The sequence below is a fragment of the Cydia fagiglandana genome, chromosome 9, assembly GCF_963556715.1.
Source record: "Cydia fagiglandana chromosome 9, ilCydFagi1.1, whole genome shotgun sequence".
Classification (NCBI taxonomy): Eukaryota; Metazoa; Arthropoda; class Insecta; order Lepidoptera; family Tortricidae; genus Cydia; species Cydia fagiglandana.
In genome coordinates, this window is record NC_085940.1 from 1,103,571 (window position 1) to 1,123,395 (window position 19,825).

Sequence of the window (19,825 nt, forward strand, 5' to 3'; positions counted from 1 at the left end):
TAAATTGACAATAATAAAACATGTGCAAACAGAAGAAATGGGAACGGACATAGAGTACTTACGTAAACATGACAGAGTGGAAACAAAAAGTAATCTTTTGAAACTAAACCCTTATATTGATGAAAACAACATTCTACGGGCAAAAGGAAGACTTAACGAAGCTAACATTCCCTACGAGATGAAATTTCCGAAAATCATCCCAAAACATGCACGATTGACAACATTGCTAATAGAACAAGCACATCTCCTAACATTCCATGGTGGTGCCCGACTCACCATGGCTAAGCTTAAAGAACAATATTGGGTGATGGGAGGAATGAACACGGTGAAGAAACAACTTGGAAAATGTGTCAGGTGCAAGAAAATTGAAGGAAAGAAACAGCAACAAATAATGAGTGCGTTACCTGCCGCTAGAGTGAATGAAGCCAAGCCATTTTATCACACAGGTGTAGACTACACAGGATATGTGGATATCAAGGCGAGCAAAGGTCGTGGCATAAAAACATTAAAGGGATACATTGCGATTTTCGTGTGTATGGTTACCAAGGCTGTTCATCTGGAACTGGTGACTGAGTTAACGAGCTCAGCATTCTTAGCTGCTTTACGAAGAATGGCGGCCAGAAAAGGAACTCCTCGTCACATGTATTCTGACAACGGAACCAATTTTGTGGGCTCGAACAACATTCTACAAGAACAATGGCAAGACTTACGGAACATTTTTAACAACAGCTTTCTTTCGGAAATTACGGAAATGGAGATTGAATGGCATTTCAATGCCCCGTCGTGGCCCAGCGCAGGTGGCCTCTGGGAGAGGGCAGTGCGAAGTCTTAAACACCACTTAAAGAGAGTAATAGGAGAACAGAAACTTACGTACGAAGAATATTCTACGATTTTAGCGCAACTGGAGGCCTGTTTGAATTCAAGGCCGTTATGCCCACTAACTGAAGATATCGAGGACCTTGACTTTCTCACTCCAGCACACTTTTTAACAGGCCGAGCAGGGCTCACGGTAATAGAAACAGAAGAGGACGCTAGAACGAGATGGCACCTAACACAAAAAATTGTTAAAGACATTTGGAAAAAATGGAAATTCGAATATTTAAGTCAACTGTCCGCCAGACCGAAGTGGAACACACCTCAGAAGAATCTTGAAATAGATGACATGGTAGTAATACACGACGACAACCTACCCGCGGGAAAGTGGGCCCTCGGAAGAGTTGTAAACACTCACGCCGGACCAGACGGGTATGTTAGAGTTGTTACTCTGAAAACAAAGAATGGACTCCTAAAGCGCCCAGTAATAAAACTATCTCTCTTACCAATACCAAAGGACACCGAACAGCAAGATAAACAAGAATCCCAGCCTAAACAACAAACGAACAAACAGAAACCTAACAAAAAGCTCGGATGTGCAACTACAATATTTATGACATTAATGTACTTCATGTCATTATTAACATTGGGAAGCTGCGTTCAAGTAACTCACGTAAATAAAACTCAAGGTCTATACTTCGATAACATTGGAAACATGCTACTCGTGAAAGATGAATGGAAGCTAGTAGCGTACCAGGACCTCAATCCATATTGGGAAGGAATCACGGCCTATAAAAAGTATAACACTCAACTAGAAAACATTTGTAAACAAGTTAAAACATTAACACACTGTGATATCGTTATATTGCAACTACGTCACTCTTATGACGAATTACAGCACTACAACCGCATTTTATCGAGTCAACAGTTGAAACCAGAGACCCGGAGACGGCGTGGCCTAGTTAACGGAGTTGGAAATCTCGCAAATACCCTGTTTGGAGTTCTGGATGATAGATTTGCAGAGCAATATCAAAAAGACATTGGACTAATTAAAAACAACGAAAAGCACCTCGTCAACCTTTGGAAAAACCAGACATCAGTAATGGAGGCCGAATACAACATGTTATTAAGAAACAAAGATACCATACAAAAACAACATAAATTGATACACGCTCATTTAATTAGCTTAGATCAAGGGACTTCCGCATTGCAAAAAGAAGTAAGCGCCGCAGAGTGCATGGCGCAATTCAACATGATAGCGATGGCCGCTAATAACCTACTAAATCACTTAACAGTTATTCAGAATGATTTACTAGACACTCTTACAAACATATATAACGGAAAAATGAACATTCACATCATCGACCCTAAACAATTTCAACGAGAACTGAACATAATATCCGGACAACTAGTAAGCGACTTATCGTTACCTATTGATAACATTCAAACCAATTTGCAAGACATCTATCACCTATTAAATATTAAAGCCAAGATGACTGACCAATACATGATTATAGAGATCCGTATTCCACTTGTGAGCCGAGTTAGTTATGACTTATACAACATTATACCCATACAACACAGTACAGGAAGAAACATGATATCGATTATCCCTATAGAAAAATACATAGCTATCAATTTACGAAAGGATGCCTATTTGCCTATAACGGAGAAGGAAATGGAGCAATGCATTACTCGAGACGTGACAACAACTATGTGCTACCTAAAAACCCCAGTTTTCAAAATGAATTCCGACAAAGACCTCTGCATTAAAAATGAAAATTATCAATGCAAAATAAACACAGCTGCTTGTCAAAACAAATGGATAAGTCTATCGAAAGTGAATCAGTACCTATACTTCTGTTGTGACGCGTGTCATTTGCGCACGCTATGCAAGAGTCAAGTTACGTCTCAGACGGTATCCCAGACGAACATTATTAACGTAGACGAGGATTGCGTTGTCAAAACTGATAACTTTACTATTCACACGCATCAAAATATGCAAAGCCAAGTTAATGTGAAACTAAACATACTAACACCGGAAATAGACCCTATAAACCACATTATAAATATAACATTATCTGACTACGAAAATAGCACTAGCGATAGCTCATACAATGAGGAAGAATTAAAGGACTTAGGAAACAAAATAAACACTATGAAACAGAATCAACCCCTTCTGGACAACTACTCCTCGAATGACATACATCACTATACCGCTATATACTGCCTATGGGGTGTAGTGATCATCGGGATAATTATTTATGCGAGTCGAAAGATGCGCTGCCAGTGGAAGGTCAAAGTAGCACCACCATCGATAATTACGGAACCACAAGGAGCAGCTGATCCAGTACGTGTCGCCGGGCAGGGCCAGGCGCAGGAGCCGTCCCCCGCTCCGCGCACGCGCAGCCCTCGCGGACGCCGCGGGCTGACGCGTCATTGCAGCGTCAGTGATAGTGATAAGTGCAGTGCAAATGTGAAAAAAGTGGAAAAGTGCGATAAACTAGAAAACATTGAATTAAAACAAGTGGACAGAAGTTGCTCGCCAGTGTTCCGACAAACATCGTTTAGAAATTAATTACATAGATTTAGAAACATTGTTGATCATCCTTGTACCACTTAAATATCTTAGCAACTCATCCCATCTCATCGTTTGCCCCCGTCAAGATGTTCGGTGCAATGCACCTTAACACGTTTTAAGCCTCGTGCGGCACGTGCATCTAGTCAGCAAAAGATACATTACCTCAATAATTTACAGTAAAATTACTTTTAGTGTACTTTTCGGGACCATCGCGACCGGGTGCATTCGAAACATTAACATTCACTATTTTTACTAACATTATAACATTCTAGACTTAACATTATTTAACATTTTAAACTCTAACATTGAACATTGTAATACAATAAACCCCTTTTGCTACTACTCTCCGGACGTTTTAACATCACCGCCAACCCGCAACCCGCACAAAAATTAACATAGAATATGGACTTGCAAGTCCATATGAGTGTGTGTGTGTGTGTGTTTGTGTGTGTGTGTGTGTGTCTGTGTGTGTGTGTGTGTGTGTGTGTGTGTATGTGTGTGTGTGTGTGTTTATAATCCAAAAACATTTTGGATTAAGTTTTCTGTATCATAATAAATGTCGCACCCTACGTCTCTTTTTGTCTCGGACGCGTCCTAAACCATTTTTTTCTTTACAGAAATCCAAATCTGCGATCAAAAAAGCATGCGCATCCAAGCGGACATCGAGAGCGTGGCCGCGGAGCGCGCAAGCGTAGATCGCTCGCTGCGTGAGCTGCGCGGGCGCCTAGGCGTGTTGGAGCGAGAGAGAAAGGAGGCCGGAGAGAGAGGGGAAGCGTTGAAGATGGAATACGATTCACTGGCTATAGCATACAAGGCCAAGCTCAAGGTACAGTCAGCCAAGAAAGTGGTCTACCGCTTTTCGACTCTATGAATCAGATGATAGAGTCGAAAAGTGGTAGACTACTTTCTTGGCTGACTGTACGTTCATAGATCATAGGCGTCGACTACTTCTTTCACGTCACCTTTCTTTTCCTTGGCGTGACACGTCGTCTCAGAGAATTTTAAACACACGATTATTGAAATTTAGAAAAACGTTCATTTGACCAAACACCTTTTAAAAAAAAAGAATTTTTATAAGGGTTACCAATCTAGTCTAACCTAACCCAATGGCTTTTACAGGATGCTCTGTGCAAAAGTTTAACAATTTTACGGTTTTCGGTAAACACGTCCGATCAAATGAAAATTCGGCAAGTGAAACATCTGGAACAGCAGTCGGCAACCTTTTAGCAGCTAATTACGGGCCACATAGTAGTTAAGGAAGTTGACGCGGGCCGTACTTTTGTTATGTGTGACTTTATCAGACATTGTTGTTTTACAATATTATATACAAAATAGCCAGGGGGGCTCGCGAGTCGCGGGCCGCTTGTTGCCGACCGCTGATCTAGAATAAACATATTAGTTGAGAAATGTAACCCATTACTCACTTGCAGGATGCGGAAGCGGAAGTGTTCGACTTGGAGGAGACTATAGAGAGCTTGGACAAGGAGAAGATGAACCTGACGCAGAGCCTCGACCGCGTGCAGAGGGAAGCACTCATTTGGCAACGGAAGGTGGCTTCTCATTTCGGTATCGTCTTGGGTCGTCCCATTCGTTTTTCGTCAAGTTCTTAAATTAGTCCTATTCTGCTCTCGTCACCCATTCTAACATTCGTCACAATCGTCGGTGGCTTTCAATGTAGAATGAGTGACGAAAGCAGAATAGGACTAATTTAAGAACTTGACGAAAAACGAATGGGACGACCCAAGACGATACCCTTATTTCCTGCTTTTGCAGACTCATTTGCGTCGCCAAGGGAGGGCAGGCTAGAGAACAAAATTTCTAACAAAATGTATGTTCCTCCCAAGCCAAGATCAAGGCCATAGGCCGTATGAACTGTCCCCCACCTAGCCCATTAGCTCGCGACGCCCTAGTGCAGGCTTTTTTACTCTTTGTATATGCGGTTCTTTACAATGCCAGATGAAGACATTTTGATGCCATTACCAAAATTATTTTTATTACTGGAGTGTTGTGGGCCTTTGATTGCCACGTCGAACAAGCAGTGATCTATTGTGACGGCCCTTTTAAGTTCATTACTAATGCCCGTTGAATCCAAAAAAGTCCAGTTTCTTTGGGCCGTAATGTTCTGTACCTTATGAGGAGGTGATGGTTGCAATACCCGCCCTAAGTAGGTTGGTAGGTACCTACTTCTTTTTGACATTACATTCTGAGAGTAATCACTAATCATAATCATCGCATTTATTCGTACACAATATAAAGCAACAAAGAAAGTTAAACATAAAATAAATAAATAGTTTACCAAGAAATGATCCCGCCCATAATGCTAACCTAATATGCTAATAGTGGTCCACGGCACGGAACAGGGAATGTAATGTATGGCCAAACCTGCTTATCCTAACCTAACTAAGCATTTCTAACCTATGCATCCCCATGAGTCAAACAGAAAGAAATAGTACAGTACCTACCTACTTATCTATATTGCATTGTTCCACACACTACAATAAATATATTTTCTTGCGTTAATTTTTTTGCTTTGGATTTTCCTCGTTTCCATGAAGATTTAGTTACAATGTTGTATTGGACAGGGTATTATGGCTGTTGATCTGAAGAAAAACATGCAAAACGCCAAGTCCGCGGCCGGTGAAGTCGGTCAAATGAGGATCGAGATTCACAGGATGGAAGTAAGAACTGTGTTTTTTCTATATCTATATATATAAATGCAAGTGTCCTGACTGACTGATTCATCAACGCAGAGCCGAAACTACAAAAGCCAGAAAGTTGAAATTTGCACACCAGATTGCATTTATAAAGTGTACAAGAGATAAGAAGCGATTTTGAGAAATTCAACCCCTAAGGGGGTTAAAAAGGGGATGAAAGTTTGTATGGGATTAAAGTTTTCTTTTAAGCTAGGAATTTGACAATTCGTAAAAAGATATATTATTAAAATACAAGAAAACTAATTTCAGCGTTTTTGAAAATTCATCCCCTAAGGTGGTGAAAAAGGGGTTGAAAGTTTGTATGGACATCAATCATTTTTTCGAGTGGTGGACTTGAATCTTTGTATTTAGGGATATTATTAAAAGATAGGAAAAGTAATTTTAGTGTTTTGTAAAATTCATCCCCTAACAGGGTTAAAAAGGGGTTGAAAATTTTAATCCATTACAAATGCTTTGAAACTTCTTAGAAAGGCATAATAGCCGATTACAAAAAAAAGTTATTGCAACATTTTTGGAAATTCAACCCCTAAGGGGGTTAAAAAGGGGATGAAAGTTCTTCTTCGGGTGCAAATTTTATTTTAAGCTAGGAACTTGAAACTTTGTATTAAGGTATCAAATTCAAGTACAAGAAAACTAATTTCAGCGTTTTAGAAAATTCATCCCCCTAGGTGGTGAAAAAGGGGTTGAAAGTTTGTATGGATATCAAACATTTTTTCGAGCGCGGGACATGAATCTTTGTGTTTGGGGATATTATTAGAAGACAACAAAAGTAATTTCAGCGTTTTGTAAAATTCATCCCCTAACAGGGTTTAAAAGGGGATGAAAATTTGTATGGGATTAATGTTTTCTTTTAATCTAGGAATTTGAAACTTCGTAAAAAGATATATTATTAAAATAAAAGAAAACTAATTTCAGCGTTTTTGAAAATTCATCCCCTAAGGTGGTGAAAAGGGGGTTGAAAGTTTGTATGGATATCAAACATTTTTTCGAGTGTGGGACTTGAATCTTTGTATTTGGGGATATTATTAGAAGACAATAAAAGTGATTTCAGCGTTTTGTAAAATTCATCCCCTAACAGGGTTAAAAAGGGGATGAAAGTTTGTATGGGGTTAAAGTTTTCTTTTAATCTAGGAATTTGAAACTTCGTAAAAAGATATATTATTAAAATACAAGAAAACTAATTTCAGTGGTTTTGAAAATTCATCCCCTAAGGTGGTAAAAAAGGGGTTGAAAGTTTGTATAGATATCAAACATTTTTTCGAGCGTGGGACTTGAATCTTTGTATTTAGGGATATTATTAGAAGACAGGAAAAGTAATTTCAGCTTTTTGTAAAATTCGTCCCCTAACAGGGTTAGTAAAGGGTTGAAAGTTTGAATCCATTACAAACTGTTTTGAAACTTCTTAGAAAGGCATAATAGCCGATTGCAAAAAAAGTATTTATAACATTTTTGGAATTTCAACCCCTTAGGAGGTTAAAAAGGAGATGAAAGTTCGTCTTCAGGTGCAATTTTTTTAAACTATGAACTTGAAGCTTTGTAAAAACGTACCTATTAAATTACAACACAAGAAAAGTAATTTCAGCAACCAACATCAAAATCCACTTGACTTAAAACTTCATACAACTTGCTAAATAAGAAAAGTAATTTCAACATTGCTTGGATATGAAAATTATAGGTACTAAAGATGTAAAATGTTGAAGATAAGATTCCACGCGGACGAAGTCGCGGGCAACAGCTAGTACATATATAGTTACTTAAAATATATAAATGATAGTGTCTCTTTCAAACCAATTTAAATAAGAAAACGGGGACGACACTTTTTAATTTCTACTCTTTTTTGCCAAGCTGTAGATTCTCGAATGAAATAATGAACAATTTATTAACTGTCCTAGAAAATGACAACTACTGTGAAGTGGCCCAGAATAGAGAAGAGCGGCTTTTTTGTCGGAGGTAACGATCCTCTTTGGGTTGCTGAACCAGCACTTACTTTAGGACCAAGGGCTAGTTGCACCAACCATTAATGTTGGACTGGTCTGTCACTAAGACGAGAACTATACTTCCCATAATAAGGTAAATGTACGCTTCACCGAATGCTTAAGCCCTAGACTTACGTTTAATTTTTTTATTCGTTCTGATATTTTCTTACGAATATGTTCAATACTAAAATAGAAACACAGATAAATTTGTCCTCATTTAAACATACCTATAAATTACTGAAATTATTGGACGTGTATTAAATACATTTTTAAAGTCATTTCTTCCAATGTCCTTGTTTGTACCGTTTACCGAACTAAGAAACGAGATTTGCACATTATACCGAATAGGGAGCCCGCATTACCGAACTAGGAAATAATTGTATGAAAATATGGTGTTGAGTGGTGCTCAAACTTCAGTAGTTCACTATTAAATCCCTACTATGCTTCGTTTTTTAGCATTATAAAGATGGTAAGCGATCTTGACGTGTCTTTTTTATTGAAAAATACTTTTGAAAAATAAGTCAGTAAGTAAGGTACGCAACAATTATAAAACATGTACGCATATGTATAAAATAATTTGGCTGTTTCATAAATTTTGGCTGGTCCATTTTCTATGGAAGGGTAAAATTTTTTTCACGATTTCGGAGTTGGTCCCATAGTAAAAGTTGCTCAGTATAATCCCAAAACCTCCCTGGGAATGGGAATGTATTTAATTTTTAGCCACCCTGTATGGGAACCCCGGAATTTCATAACAAAAGATAAAAGTTTAAAAAATCACAATCGCCCACGACGAGAGGAATCTAAAAAAAATTTTTGAACATCTAGGACCACCCTGTATAAAATATTATTGCTTCATTGTTTTTATTATCCTATTCAGTTTTTTTGTCCACATTCCAAGACTATTATCAGGCGTCCAATAAGTATGTCTAAAGTTTGAAAAGCGCTGGCATTGAAATAATGGTCACAAAAAATAAACATATAAATATCGACCTAGCCGTTATCGTAATAAGGATGATATTCTCATGAACGTCGAATAGAAACATGGCCAACGCAAACATGAGTTCGGTAGCAGAGACCATGGGTACCAGTCACCGAACGGCCGTTCGGTGAACGAAACATGGAAAATATGTGGAACCTATTTCGCGAACGGATTTTGAAAATAGTATTTAAATCGTAATCAATGTGGTATAACTACAAATCTATCATTAAATTTAATACTTGAATCCATTACAAAACCGTACATGTATAAAGTTCTTGCTAATACTGACGTAAATATCTAAAATTATTGTTTGATAATAGTCTTGCCAAAAACCTTATTTTGATGCCAAAAAGTCGTAAAACATGAACATTTCAAACGCAGTTTTATAATAATCTATATAGGTTATTGTTGTTCGGCAATTGCTCATAAAATTACAAATACATTAAGTTATTTGTGAAATTAGGTAGTTAATCTAAATAGTTCGTAATCAACCATTATAAAAATAATTTCAAAAACATACGCTTTCCCTGATTCCGGACGCTGTTCGATAATACCATCCAATCAAATTGTCGGTGTACTCATCACCGAACTCACATTAAGCTTAATTTCTGATAATATGACTGCACTAAATTAATTAAATTTACTAAAATACACAAACTAATTAAGTAGTCACACTGAAAAACCATACTTTGAAACACAGAAATAAATTTAAAAGGTTTTATGACCTTAAGAAATATACGCAACTTCTTACCGATTTCTTTAAGGTTGCCCATACAAAGTGGCAATCGGCAGCAACGATCCGTTTCGATCAGTTGCCACGTCCCAACTGCGGGACAAATTGGCCGACTCTGAGGCATAGTGGAAGGGATAGGTATTTAACTCGTGGAAAAAAAATACGCAAGTAAATATCAGCTGTAAATAATCGACTTATAGCCTAAAATAGAAGAAATTCGGTGATACGGACGGATATTGAGCGTTCGGTGAAGCGTACTTTTACCTTAAACTTATAAATGACTGTCAAATATAGCTTGCCGTTGACTGTGACACTAAAGTGCCAGAAGATAAGCCAGTCTCAAACAAGTTTGCACAGGTCCGGCGCGAACAACTTCGCCGCACCGCCGAGAAACTGTCGGATGATCTGGCGTTGATGGTCACCCGACGCGAGACCGCCATAGAAAAGAACCGCTCGCAGGCTGCTCTCGAGGTCGCCCACGGGTCCCATGGGACCACGTCACAGACGCAGTATCATCATAAACTGAGGCTGGCGAGGGCTGATGTACAACGAGTCACCAAGGTAAGAATAATAGGTCAAGGTCTGAAGGTCAAGTCATAACCTGTTTGGAGTCATAGTTCCCATGGTACAGGGTGGCCAACTTGGAGGTATACAACTTTTTTTTGCCGCCATTTTGTTTTGGCGGCAAATATGACAGTTGTTGCATGAAAATTACTTTGTGTAGATACGGCAAATTTGTTATGGAGCGTTTACAAGACGGGGACACGTGTCACGCGCCACGAGCCACAATAGAAACATTAAAAATAACGTATCCCGGTCGATTAATTTCGTGAAACGGTGACATTGACTGGCCCCCAAGATCGCCTGATTTAACAGCTCCTGACTTTTTTCTGTGGGGCTATCTAAAGGGACGTGTCTATGCTAATAGGCCAACGAACCTTCAGCAATTAAAACAAAATATTCGTAACACTGTCGCTGAGATAACGCCAGAAATGTGTGAAAAAGTGATGAAAACGCGATGAAAAGGGTTCGCATCTGCCATGCTGCTAGAGGTGAACATTTGTCTGACATTATTTTCCATGTGTAATTGCTGACCCTACATATTATATTTAACAAGGAATACTTAATATTTTTTATGTTTTATAGAATAAAATTTCAAAAATAAAGTGTATACCTCTTATTTGGCCACCCTGTACTATACAGCATGTATCAGAACGAAAGGCAAATAAAGAGACCCATTTTAGGTAATACTGAGCCACTTTTACTATGGAACTAAACCCGAAAAGGCGGAAAAAAATTAACTCTCCCATAGGAAATTTCAACATCAGACCAGCAAAATGTATGAAACATCAAATTTTTTTTCCGCGTTTTCGGGGTTGGTCCCATAGTAAAAGTTGCTCAGTATGACCTAAACATTAATGGGTCTCTTTCTTGGCCTTTCATTCTGATACATCACAGACACAGTATGTATGTACCATCATGAACTGAGGCTGACGAGAGCTGACGTGCAACGAGTTACCAAGTTCAGAACACTCTGAACACACGCACACACAGACACTCGCCACTCGACACACACAACCTTTTTAAACGCATGTATCAGTTTTGTGGAATTGAATTGAATAAATTACAAGCTTGTTCCTGCTTGCAATATACAATAGGTAGGGTTTTTTCTAATTTCTCGCTCATTCGAATTTGCAGGAATTAGCAGAAGCGAATGCAAAAATGAAGAGTCTTCAACAAGAACAAGCGAGGTTGGAGAAAGAGACAAAAGAAACCAGCGCTCTCAACGCGCAGCTCGAGGAGCAAGTTGCCGCGTTGCTGCGCGACTGCCGCGCGGCAGAGCGGGACAAGCAGTGGGTCAGTTCTAGATGTAGACAGAGATAGCAGGCTGTAGAGAAAGACAGAGTATAGGGCTCTCAAATACGCAACTCCAGCAGAGCGGGACAAGCAGTGGGTCAGTTCTAGATGTAGACAGAAATAGCAGGCTGTAGAGAAAGACGGAGGGCGGGACAAGCAATAAGTCAGTGCTACTTGAAGGTTAGGATCAGCGGTTGAAGGTCAAAGAAATAGTACAGTCACTATCGAAGTGACGGTCAAATTGGCCAAATATATCGCAACACACCTTTGTTACCATAGGAAATAAAATAACGATGTGTTCTGATATATTTGGCCATTTTAGCAGTCATATCTTGTATTATTCATGCTGAATAGCCAAGCCAAAGTTCAGTTATAAAAGTGTGTAAAGTGTCTAGTTCAGTTATAAGTAAAGTAAGCCATCTCGACTGTACGTCGCCTGTATCTCATCAACATCATATCATAGTGTAGGTACATGGCAAGAGTCAAAGATAAGAGACATTGCTTTTTACCACAGAAATTACGAGAGCTTTTTCGCAGTACTTCATTCAAAGATGTAATAACGGCAAACGGCAGACACCAACAAATTACGTCGTGCCAATCTACTATCTATAACTATCTGATACATAAGGCGCATCCACATGCATAATAATGCAAATTAAAAGTGCCTGCGCTGTCTCTCTCATCTCACGAATTGGACTATGTTCATCCATAGCTCCTGGAGCGAGTGGTGCGCGCTCAGCGTCTCGGCGCCGAGTTGGGGACGGCAGTGAAACGGCAGTCTCTGAGAGTCAAGAAACCTAAAGCCACCGTACTGGCTGAGTATAAGCAGGCTACTGAGCTGAATGAACGCATCAGGTAAGTCTGGACCTTTTAGAACAGACAAAGGCCTTTGAGTGAGTCTAACATGAAAATTTTCTATGGAAGCTTCGGTCAAAGACAGTAGATTGTAGATCAATGGACAAATATTCTCATTGGAGCATAGATATATACTTTAGACATTATTAGAGTTTACAGACTAACACACAATACACACTACTGACTAAACACAGGCGTTCCCAAAGGGTCTGTATTAGGCTCACTCTATTATTATTTATTATGAATAAATTTTACTGACTTACCGAACTCCAAATAAAGAGTTTCGAACAGATACGTAATATTTCTGACCTTGATAATATTATTTATATGTAAAATATAGTGATCGTTTTAGCATGTCATATGAAAATTTAATTTTCAGGTTCATAGTAGCCAAGCTCAGCCGCGAATACCCTCACCTAGAAGAGAGACTGGAGACTATCTCCAACACGTTGAACATCTTTGAGCCGATCGAGATGCCTCAACTTTGCGACGAGGGAGGGGATTGTATCACTAGCGAGCTGGAAGCTAGCGATGTCGCTGAGAAACCACTGTGCCCTTAACTACACTTAATTTAGTAGCGGTTGAAGACACGCTGAACATCTTTTGATCATGATTTTTTATGCTCAATATTTATGATACATTTAGTTGTTATGTGTGAGTACTTAGTGTTTTTGATGACTTCAAATAAATATTGTAGTATTTTAACAAGGTTCTTGACAAGTTTTTACTTTTATTGAGGCCCCATTTACACGAGAGCTTTTTCAATGCGAGTTAAAAAAGCGCTTGAATGACACAAATGGAGACATGTGATATATTTATTCACACGATTGGATTGGATTCAACGAAACAAAATCTGAAATTTTCGCGGTTTTTTCGATTTTTGACAAAGTTGCGTTCGGCGCTCGAGGTCTCAAACTTGGATTATTCATTGGCGCAACATCATAAACAAGTTTGCAAAAAATCAGAAATACCGGATTAGACGCAAACGTAAAATGAATAAAATTACTGTATTATTATTTGTGGTTGTTTATTTATTTTCCATCTGACCAGAGTTAGAACAAAAAGGTATGCATCTATTTTTGACAGCTGATTTAACACATTCATTACCACTAAGTGCTACGGGTTACGCTCGTAGCGCGTAGCCACGGTTTCGCCGTATGTAGCGCGTAGTCGCTACGAACAGTGTACCCGACAGTCGGGTTCTTGGTGTTGAATGTGTTAAATTGTTATCAGCTCAACAACCCTATGCTTTCCATACTGCACGTGCACCACTAATTTTGCGCAAGTAGGAATAATTAATGAATTATAGGACGCCGGGCCGATAGTGCTTAGTGTACCTAATGTAATGAACGACCGATAACATATCGCCAGGCGTGGACCTGTCCTTGCAACATACGGGACTGATGCAGGTTATCGGTAGATGTGTGAGTCTCAGGCAAAGTGTGTCTAGCTGACGGCCGCAGTTATAAACTTGTTAGTCAATCTTGTAATTGGCTGGCTGTTAAATTGAATGCACACAATCATCATCATCACTGTAATTGTGTGTGTGTAAATATAGACTCCATATCCATAACGGTTTTGCAACACCTACTTTTTGGATTAATTTCTCTGTCTCCGCTACCCAAAGGTTTGTCTGGAAGAGATCGCTCTTTAGCGATAAGACCGCCTGTTGTCTGCCTCTACATTTAATCATTGTTTCTTTGCTTTATGTATCTTTTTACTGAGGTGTGCCAATAAAGAGTATTCTATCTATCTATCCTCCTCGCGTTGTCCCGGCTTTTGCCGCGCCTCATGGGAGCCTGAGGTCCGATTTGCAAATAATCCCAAGCGACTGCCATCTGAAGAGAAACTAGGTTTTATTCGGATTAGTCCGGTTTCCTCACGACGTTTTCCTTCACTGAAAACGACTGGTAAATGTCAGATGATACCTATAGGCCAAGAAATAAGAAGTTATAGAGGGAAATGCTAGGAACACAATTTTTGACTCCGTAACTTTGTTTGGACTAGTTAGGAGGTGAACATATCAAAAGTCCCCGGCCGTAGCCCCGGTGCTGGGGGGGAGAGGGGGGAAAGAAGGTCTCATTTTTCGGTTTTTCACTAATATCTTGGAAACTATGCGTCTTAGCGACATGACTACTAAGACAAACCAAAAGCTGATAAAAATTGTTACAAGTTTTATTCAGTCAAGTTTTTCGATATCTTGAATAGTTTTTGAGATATCCGCTTTTGAAAGTTTATTTAGGGCTTTAAATTTTATCTTGATATCTACATTAGTGAAGCTGTTAGGCTGTGTTTGGTATCATTTTCGTATAAATCGGGGATGCTGAATTCATCTTTGGTATCACATTGACACCATTCCTAAGAAAAAACATATAAACTTTAAACAAATAACTTTTTTTTTAAGTTCCTCTTCACGCTTAAACCGCTCAACCGATTTAATTGTAATTTGGTATACAGATATTTCAAGTCCCAAGACAGGACATAAGATACTTTTTATCTCAATAATCATCCTTTAAAGTTGTGAAATGGAGTATGGGGGAATTCAACTTCATCGACGAAACTGAATTCCTGAGGTTCATACTGCTTAAGGTAAGGTTTGAAGTCATGTTAGGTATCATTTTCATCTAAATCACAGATGTATACCATCCTAAATTTCACCTAAACCGGTTCAGCGGTTACTGACTCCCCATACAAACTTCCACCCCACTTTTCACATCCTCAAAAGATGCTTTTGGTTATAAAAACTATCATATGTCCTGTGTCGAGACTGAAACTATTTCTGTACCAAATTTCAACGAAATTGGTTCAGCGGTTTAAGCGTGAAGAGGGAATTTAAAAAATATATATATTTTTTTAATTTTGTTTTTACTTCGGAATAATGTCAATGTGATACCATAAATGAATTCAGCACCCCCGATTTATACGAAAATGATGCCAAACATGGCCTAACAGCATCACTGATGTAGATATCAAGATAACATTAAAATCCCTAAATAAACTTTCAAGAGCGTCTATCTCAAAAACTATTCAAGATATCGAAAAACTTGACTGAATAAAACTTGTAACTAATTTTATGAGCTTTCGGTTTGTCTTAGTCGTCATGTCGCTAAGATGCAAAGTTTCCAAGATATCAATGAAAAACCGAAAAATTCGACCTTCTTACCCCCCTCTACCCCGCAGCACCGGGGCTACAGCCGGGGACTTTTGATATATTCACCTCCTAACTAGTCTAAACAAAGTTACGGAGTCAAAAATTGTGTTCCTAGCATTTCCCTCTACAACGTTTTTTGAGCATTCATTTCCTGACCTACTATATCGTACAACAATAAGTTACGAAAATATGTCCCATAGTTAATAATATAATAGTTATAAATACATATATGCAATTGCTTAGTTAAAATGTTCGTAATTCGCTAATATGTATAAGAGCTATGGGACATATTTATGGGTATGATGTGTACACCAATATTTGTACAATTAACTGTACGAGCCGACCTGTTTTAGAATCTGGGACATAAAAATAAAATAAAAAAACTGGACCAAGTGCGAGTCGGACTCGCCCACCGAGGGTTCCGTGTTTTTAGTATTTGTTGTTATAGGGGCAACAGAAATACGTCATCTGTGAAAATTTCAATTGTCTGTCACGGTTGATCACGGTAAAGACAATGATCACGGTTCATGAGATACAGCCTAGTGACAGACAGACGGACAGTGGAGTCGTTGTAATAGAGGGTCCCATTTTTAACCCTTGGGTATGGAACCCTAATTAGCTAAGTTGATACCAATGCCGCATCTACCCAATACTGTCATCTCCCTAAGCACTAATCCTTGTGCCGGCGACAGGGCGCGGCAGATATGAATTTAAGCACGCACCATGTGGCTTGCACCGGAATCGAATGTGACCCACTTCTATACAAACCCCACTTCTAATATCTCGTATGTACCTGTTTACCGAAACTGCACTTTATCACCAGGGATTAAAGTGTATAACGACACAGGATCGGGTTGATTTCAATTGATACAGTTAGTGAGATTGCAAAATTCTTTAGAACTATGTGGTGCAATTATATGCTGTGTTTTAACTAAGTCCAACTAGTCTAAGCTTAATAATTTATGATATTGGAGGAAAAAGGAAAGTGTCAACAGGTGAACAGTCCCCGTACAAATAGTTTTAATTTCCTCGTAAGTCCAAGCAAATTACATACTTGAATCACACGTCCAATGCTCCACATACGGGTCACCTACCTGGGGGTTTTCAGAAATAATGGTACCATTTACTTTTTTTGAAAAAACATCAACTTTTGGGTTATTTAGACTCAGGTACTCTTGAATGAGACAAAGAAAACAAGTGTCCCCAGTTTTTCATACAAATTTTGGGTGTCAGTTTTGTAACGGTCGTGATTCTGAGTAGAAATAACCCAAAACTTGTAGGATTTTCGAAAAAAAAAATGGTACACTTTTAAGTGAAAATGCCCACCTACACTGAGAGAAAAATCATCACCAGGAATTAAAAAACAGTTCTGTACTGGGGGAAAAAATTAAGCTTTAGTAATAATTATGGACGTTTCACTATTTCTGTAAAGTTTATTTATTTCTACAAACAGCTCAGTAATCCCAAATATAATTTCAAGAAACAGATAATAGAAATTGCAAAAGTCAATTTGTTCCTATTAGTTAACTCTCCTTGTCCCCGGATTAAGTTTATTTTTTAACCGACTTCCAAATCTCAAAGAAGGAGGTTATCAATTCGGTTGTATGTTTTTTTTTATTTTTTTTATTTTTTTTTATGTTTGTTACTCCATATCTCCGTCATTACTAGATCGATTTCGAAAATTCTTTTTTTGACTGAATGTATATGCATACAGATTGGTCCCGTTTTTGTCAAAACCCAGTTCTGATGATGGGATCCATGAGGAATCGAGGGAACTCCTCAAATCTTAAAGGCATACATATAGTGATTTTTGGGTTTTTATCAACAAATCAAGCATATACACCCAAAAAAGTGACATTTGATGAAGTGGAACTGCTGATGATGATCAGAACGGAACTCTTTAACGATGCATAGTTCACGGTTGGCGATTTCTCCTCTTCGTTACGTTTGTTAGGCAAGTTAAGTTTTTAAGCCACATTTTTGTCAAGCTCGAGTTCTGGTGATGGGATCCATGAGGAATCAAGGGAACTCCTCAAATCTTAAAGGCATGCGTATAGAGATTTTTGTATTTACATCAGAAAATCAAGCATTTTCATTAAAAACTGTTGCATTTGATGAAGTGGAACTGCTGATGATGATCAGAACAGAACTCTTCAACGACGCATAGTTCACAGTTGGCGATTTGTCCTCGTCGTTATGTTTGTTAAGCAAGTTAAGTTTTTAAGCCACATTTTTGTCAAGCTCGAGTTCTGATGATGGGATCCATGAGGAATCAAGGGAACTCCTCAAATCTTAAAGGCATGCGTATAGAGATTTTTGTATTTACATTAGAAAATCAAGCATTTTCATTAAAAACTGTTGCATTTGATGAAGTGGAACTGCTGATGATGATCAGAACAGAACTCTTAAACGACGCATAGTTCACGTTTGGCGATTTTTCCTTTTCGTTATGTTCGTTAAGCAAGTTAAGTTTTTAAGCCACATTTTTGTCAAGTTCGAGTTCTGATGATGGGATCCATAAGGAATCGAGGGAACTCCTCAAATATTAAAGGCATACGTATAGATTTTTTTGTATTTTAATCATAAAATCAAGCATTTACATTAAAAACTGTCGCATTTCATGAAGTGGAACTGCTGATGATGACCAGAACAGAACTCTTCAATGACGCATGGTACACGTTTGGTGATTACGAATTTCGATTTTGACTTGGACTGGGACCCGGACTCGGACTCATACCCGGATCCGGTTCGGACCCAGATCCGGTTTGGACCCGGACTTGGACTCGGACCCGGATTCGGACTCGGACTCGGACTCGGAACCGGACTCGGACCCGGACTCGGACCCGGTCTCGGACCCGGACACGGACCCGGACTCGGACCCGGACCCGGACTCGGACCCGGACTCGGACCCGGACTCGGACCCGGACCTTGATCCAGAAAACCACTATGATACCTTAACTAAATAAACAACTATGATTACCTACCATAAAATTAATGTAGGTATAAAGTACGATGATGCCAATCTTACTAGCCCCTCCCGCTTAAACCCCCGTACACCGCACGGCATGCGCCATTAAGTGGGTTAGGTTAGGTTTGAACTGCGATCCTCACAGAACCGAACAAGGATTAGGTTAGGTTAGAACTGCGAGCCTTACAGAAACGAAATGCTACTTGAAAAGTGGGTTTGATTAGGTTCGAACTGCGATCCGCACAGAACCGAACTGCTATCTGAGGAGTGGGTTAGGTTAGGCTAGAACTACGACCCTCATGGCTCCTCTTCACGATGGGCCAACGCCGGCCACTCCAAGGGACGCATTTATGCGTTAGAGGGAGCAAGTGATATTGCTATCTCATTCTACCGCATGGCTGCGTCCCTTGGAGTGGCCGGCGTTGGCCCATCCTGTAGAGGAGCCATTATACAGAAGCGAAATGATAGTAGAAAAGTGGGTGGTTTTACCTCCTTTTCTACATAGTGTACCATCTACAGTAATCTTTCATCGGCCCCCATGGAAGTCGGTTTTTTTTTCTTAAAAATTATGTAATTCTAAGTGTATTTTTGTTGTACTTTTCTCTCAGTGTACGCACTCGGATCTTTTTGAATGCTGCTACGGGGTGTGGGAACGATTTATACGAAGTAGCTTACGAACATACAAATTGGTTATTTTCCTTGCTCAGTTATGTTCTCACATTACTTATATAACTTTTAGTTTTTAGCTATCTAAGTACATTTAAGTATTCGTTACTCGCAGGCCACGTGTAACACTATGTGATTGGGCCCTCGGAACTGTGTGAGCGGCCTTCCCTCCGCAATTAGCTGTGACAGCAACGCCCGGCATGCCGCTCCGGACCATGCGCCATGCCCGCATTACATACGTCAAACGTAGACTCACACCTGGGGCTTGATTCTGATATAATAATTTGTTATAGTTTTGAGATGGTTTTGATACGACCTAGAATTGTTACAGTTTTGAGCAGTAGGACTAAGATGGTCGGCTCTTTATTATTTTTCGGGTGCATTACATTTGTTATAATTACTTTTCATATATTATAGTTTGATATATCGTTATTTGGAATAACGTAATAAATGGCATACTACCGTAATGCCTAATTAACGGTATACATAATGTTATTATTGATATAATGATCATAAGGTATATTTACACTTC

The 19,825-nt window shown here is 39.1% G+C and overlaps 1 protein-coding gene across 1 annotated transcript in view; it reads left to right on the forward strand.

Moving 5' to 3' along the window:
• The window catches only part of LOC134667113 (coiled-coil domain-containing protein 40), a 37,143-nt gene extending 24,037 nt beyond the window's left edge, over positions 1–13,106 (forward strand). Inside the window, exons 16-22 of the mRNA XM_063524396.1 lie at positions 4,012–4,220; positions 4,825–4,944; positions 5,977–6,072; positions 10,154–10,357; positions 11,495–11,653; positions 12,366–12,508; positions 12,888–13,106. Of these exons, the coding sequence (XP_063380466.1) occupies positions 4,012–4,220; positions 4,825–4,944; positions 5,977–6,072; positions 10,154–10,357; positions 11,495–11,653; positions 12,366–12,508; positions 12,888–13,068 (1,112 nt within the window). The 3' untranslated portion in view covers positions 13,069–13,106. The remainder of the gene's footprint in view (positions 1–4,011; positions 4,221–4,824; positions 4,945–5,976; positions 6,073–10,153; positions 10,358–11,494; positions 11,654–12,365; positions 12,509–12,887) is intronic.
• Positions 13,107–19,825: the final 6,719 nt, after the last annotated feature.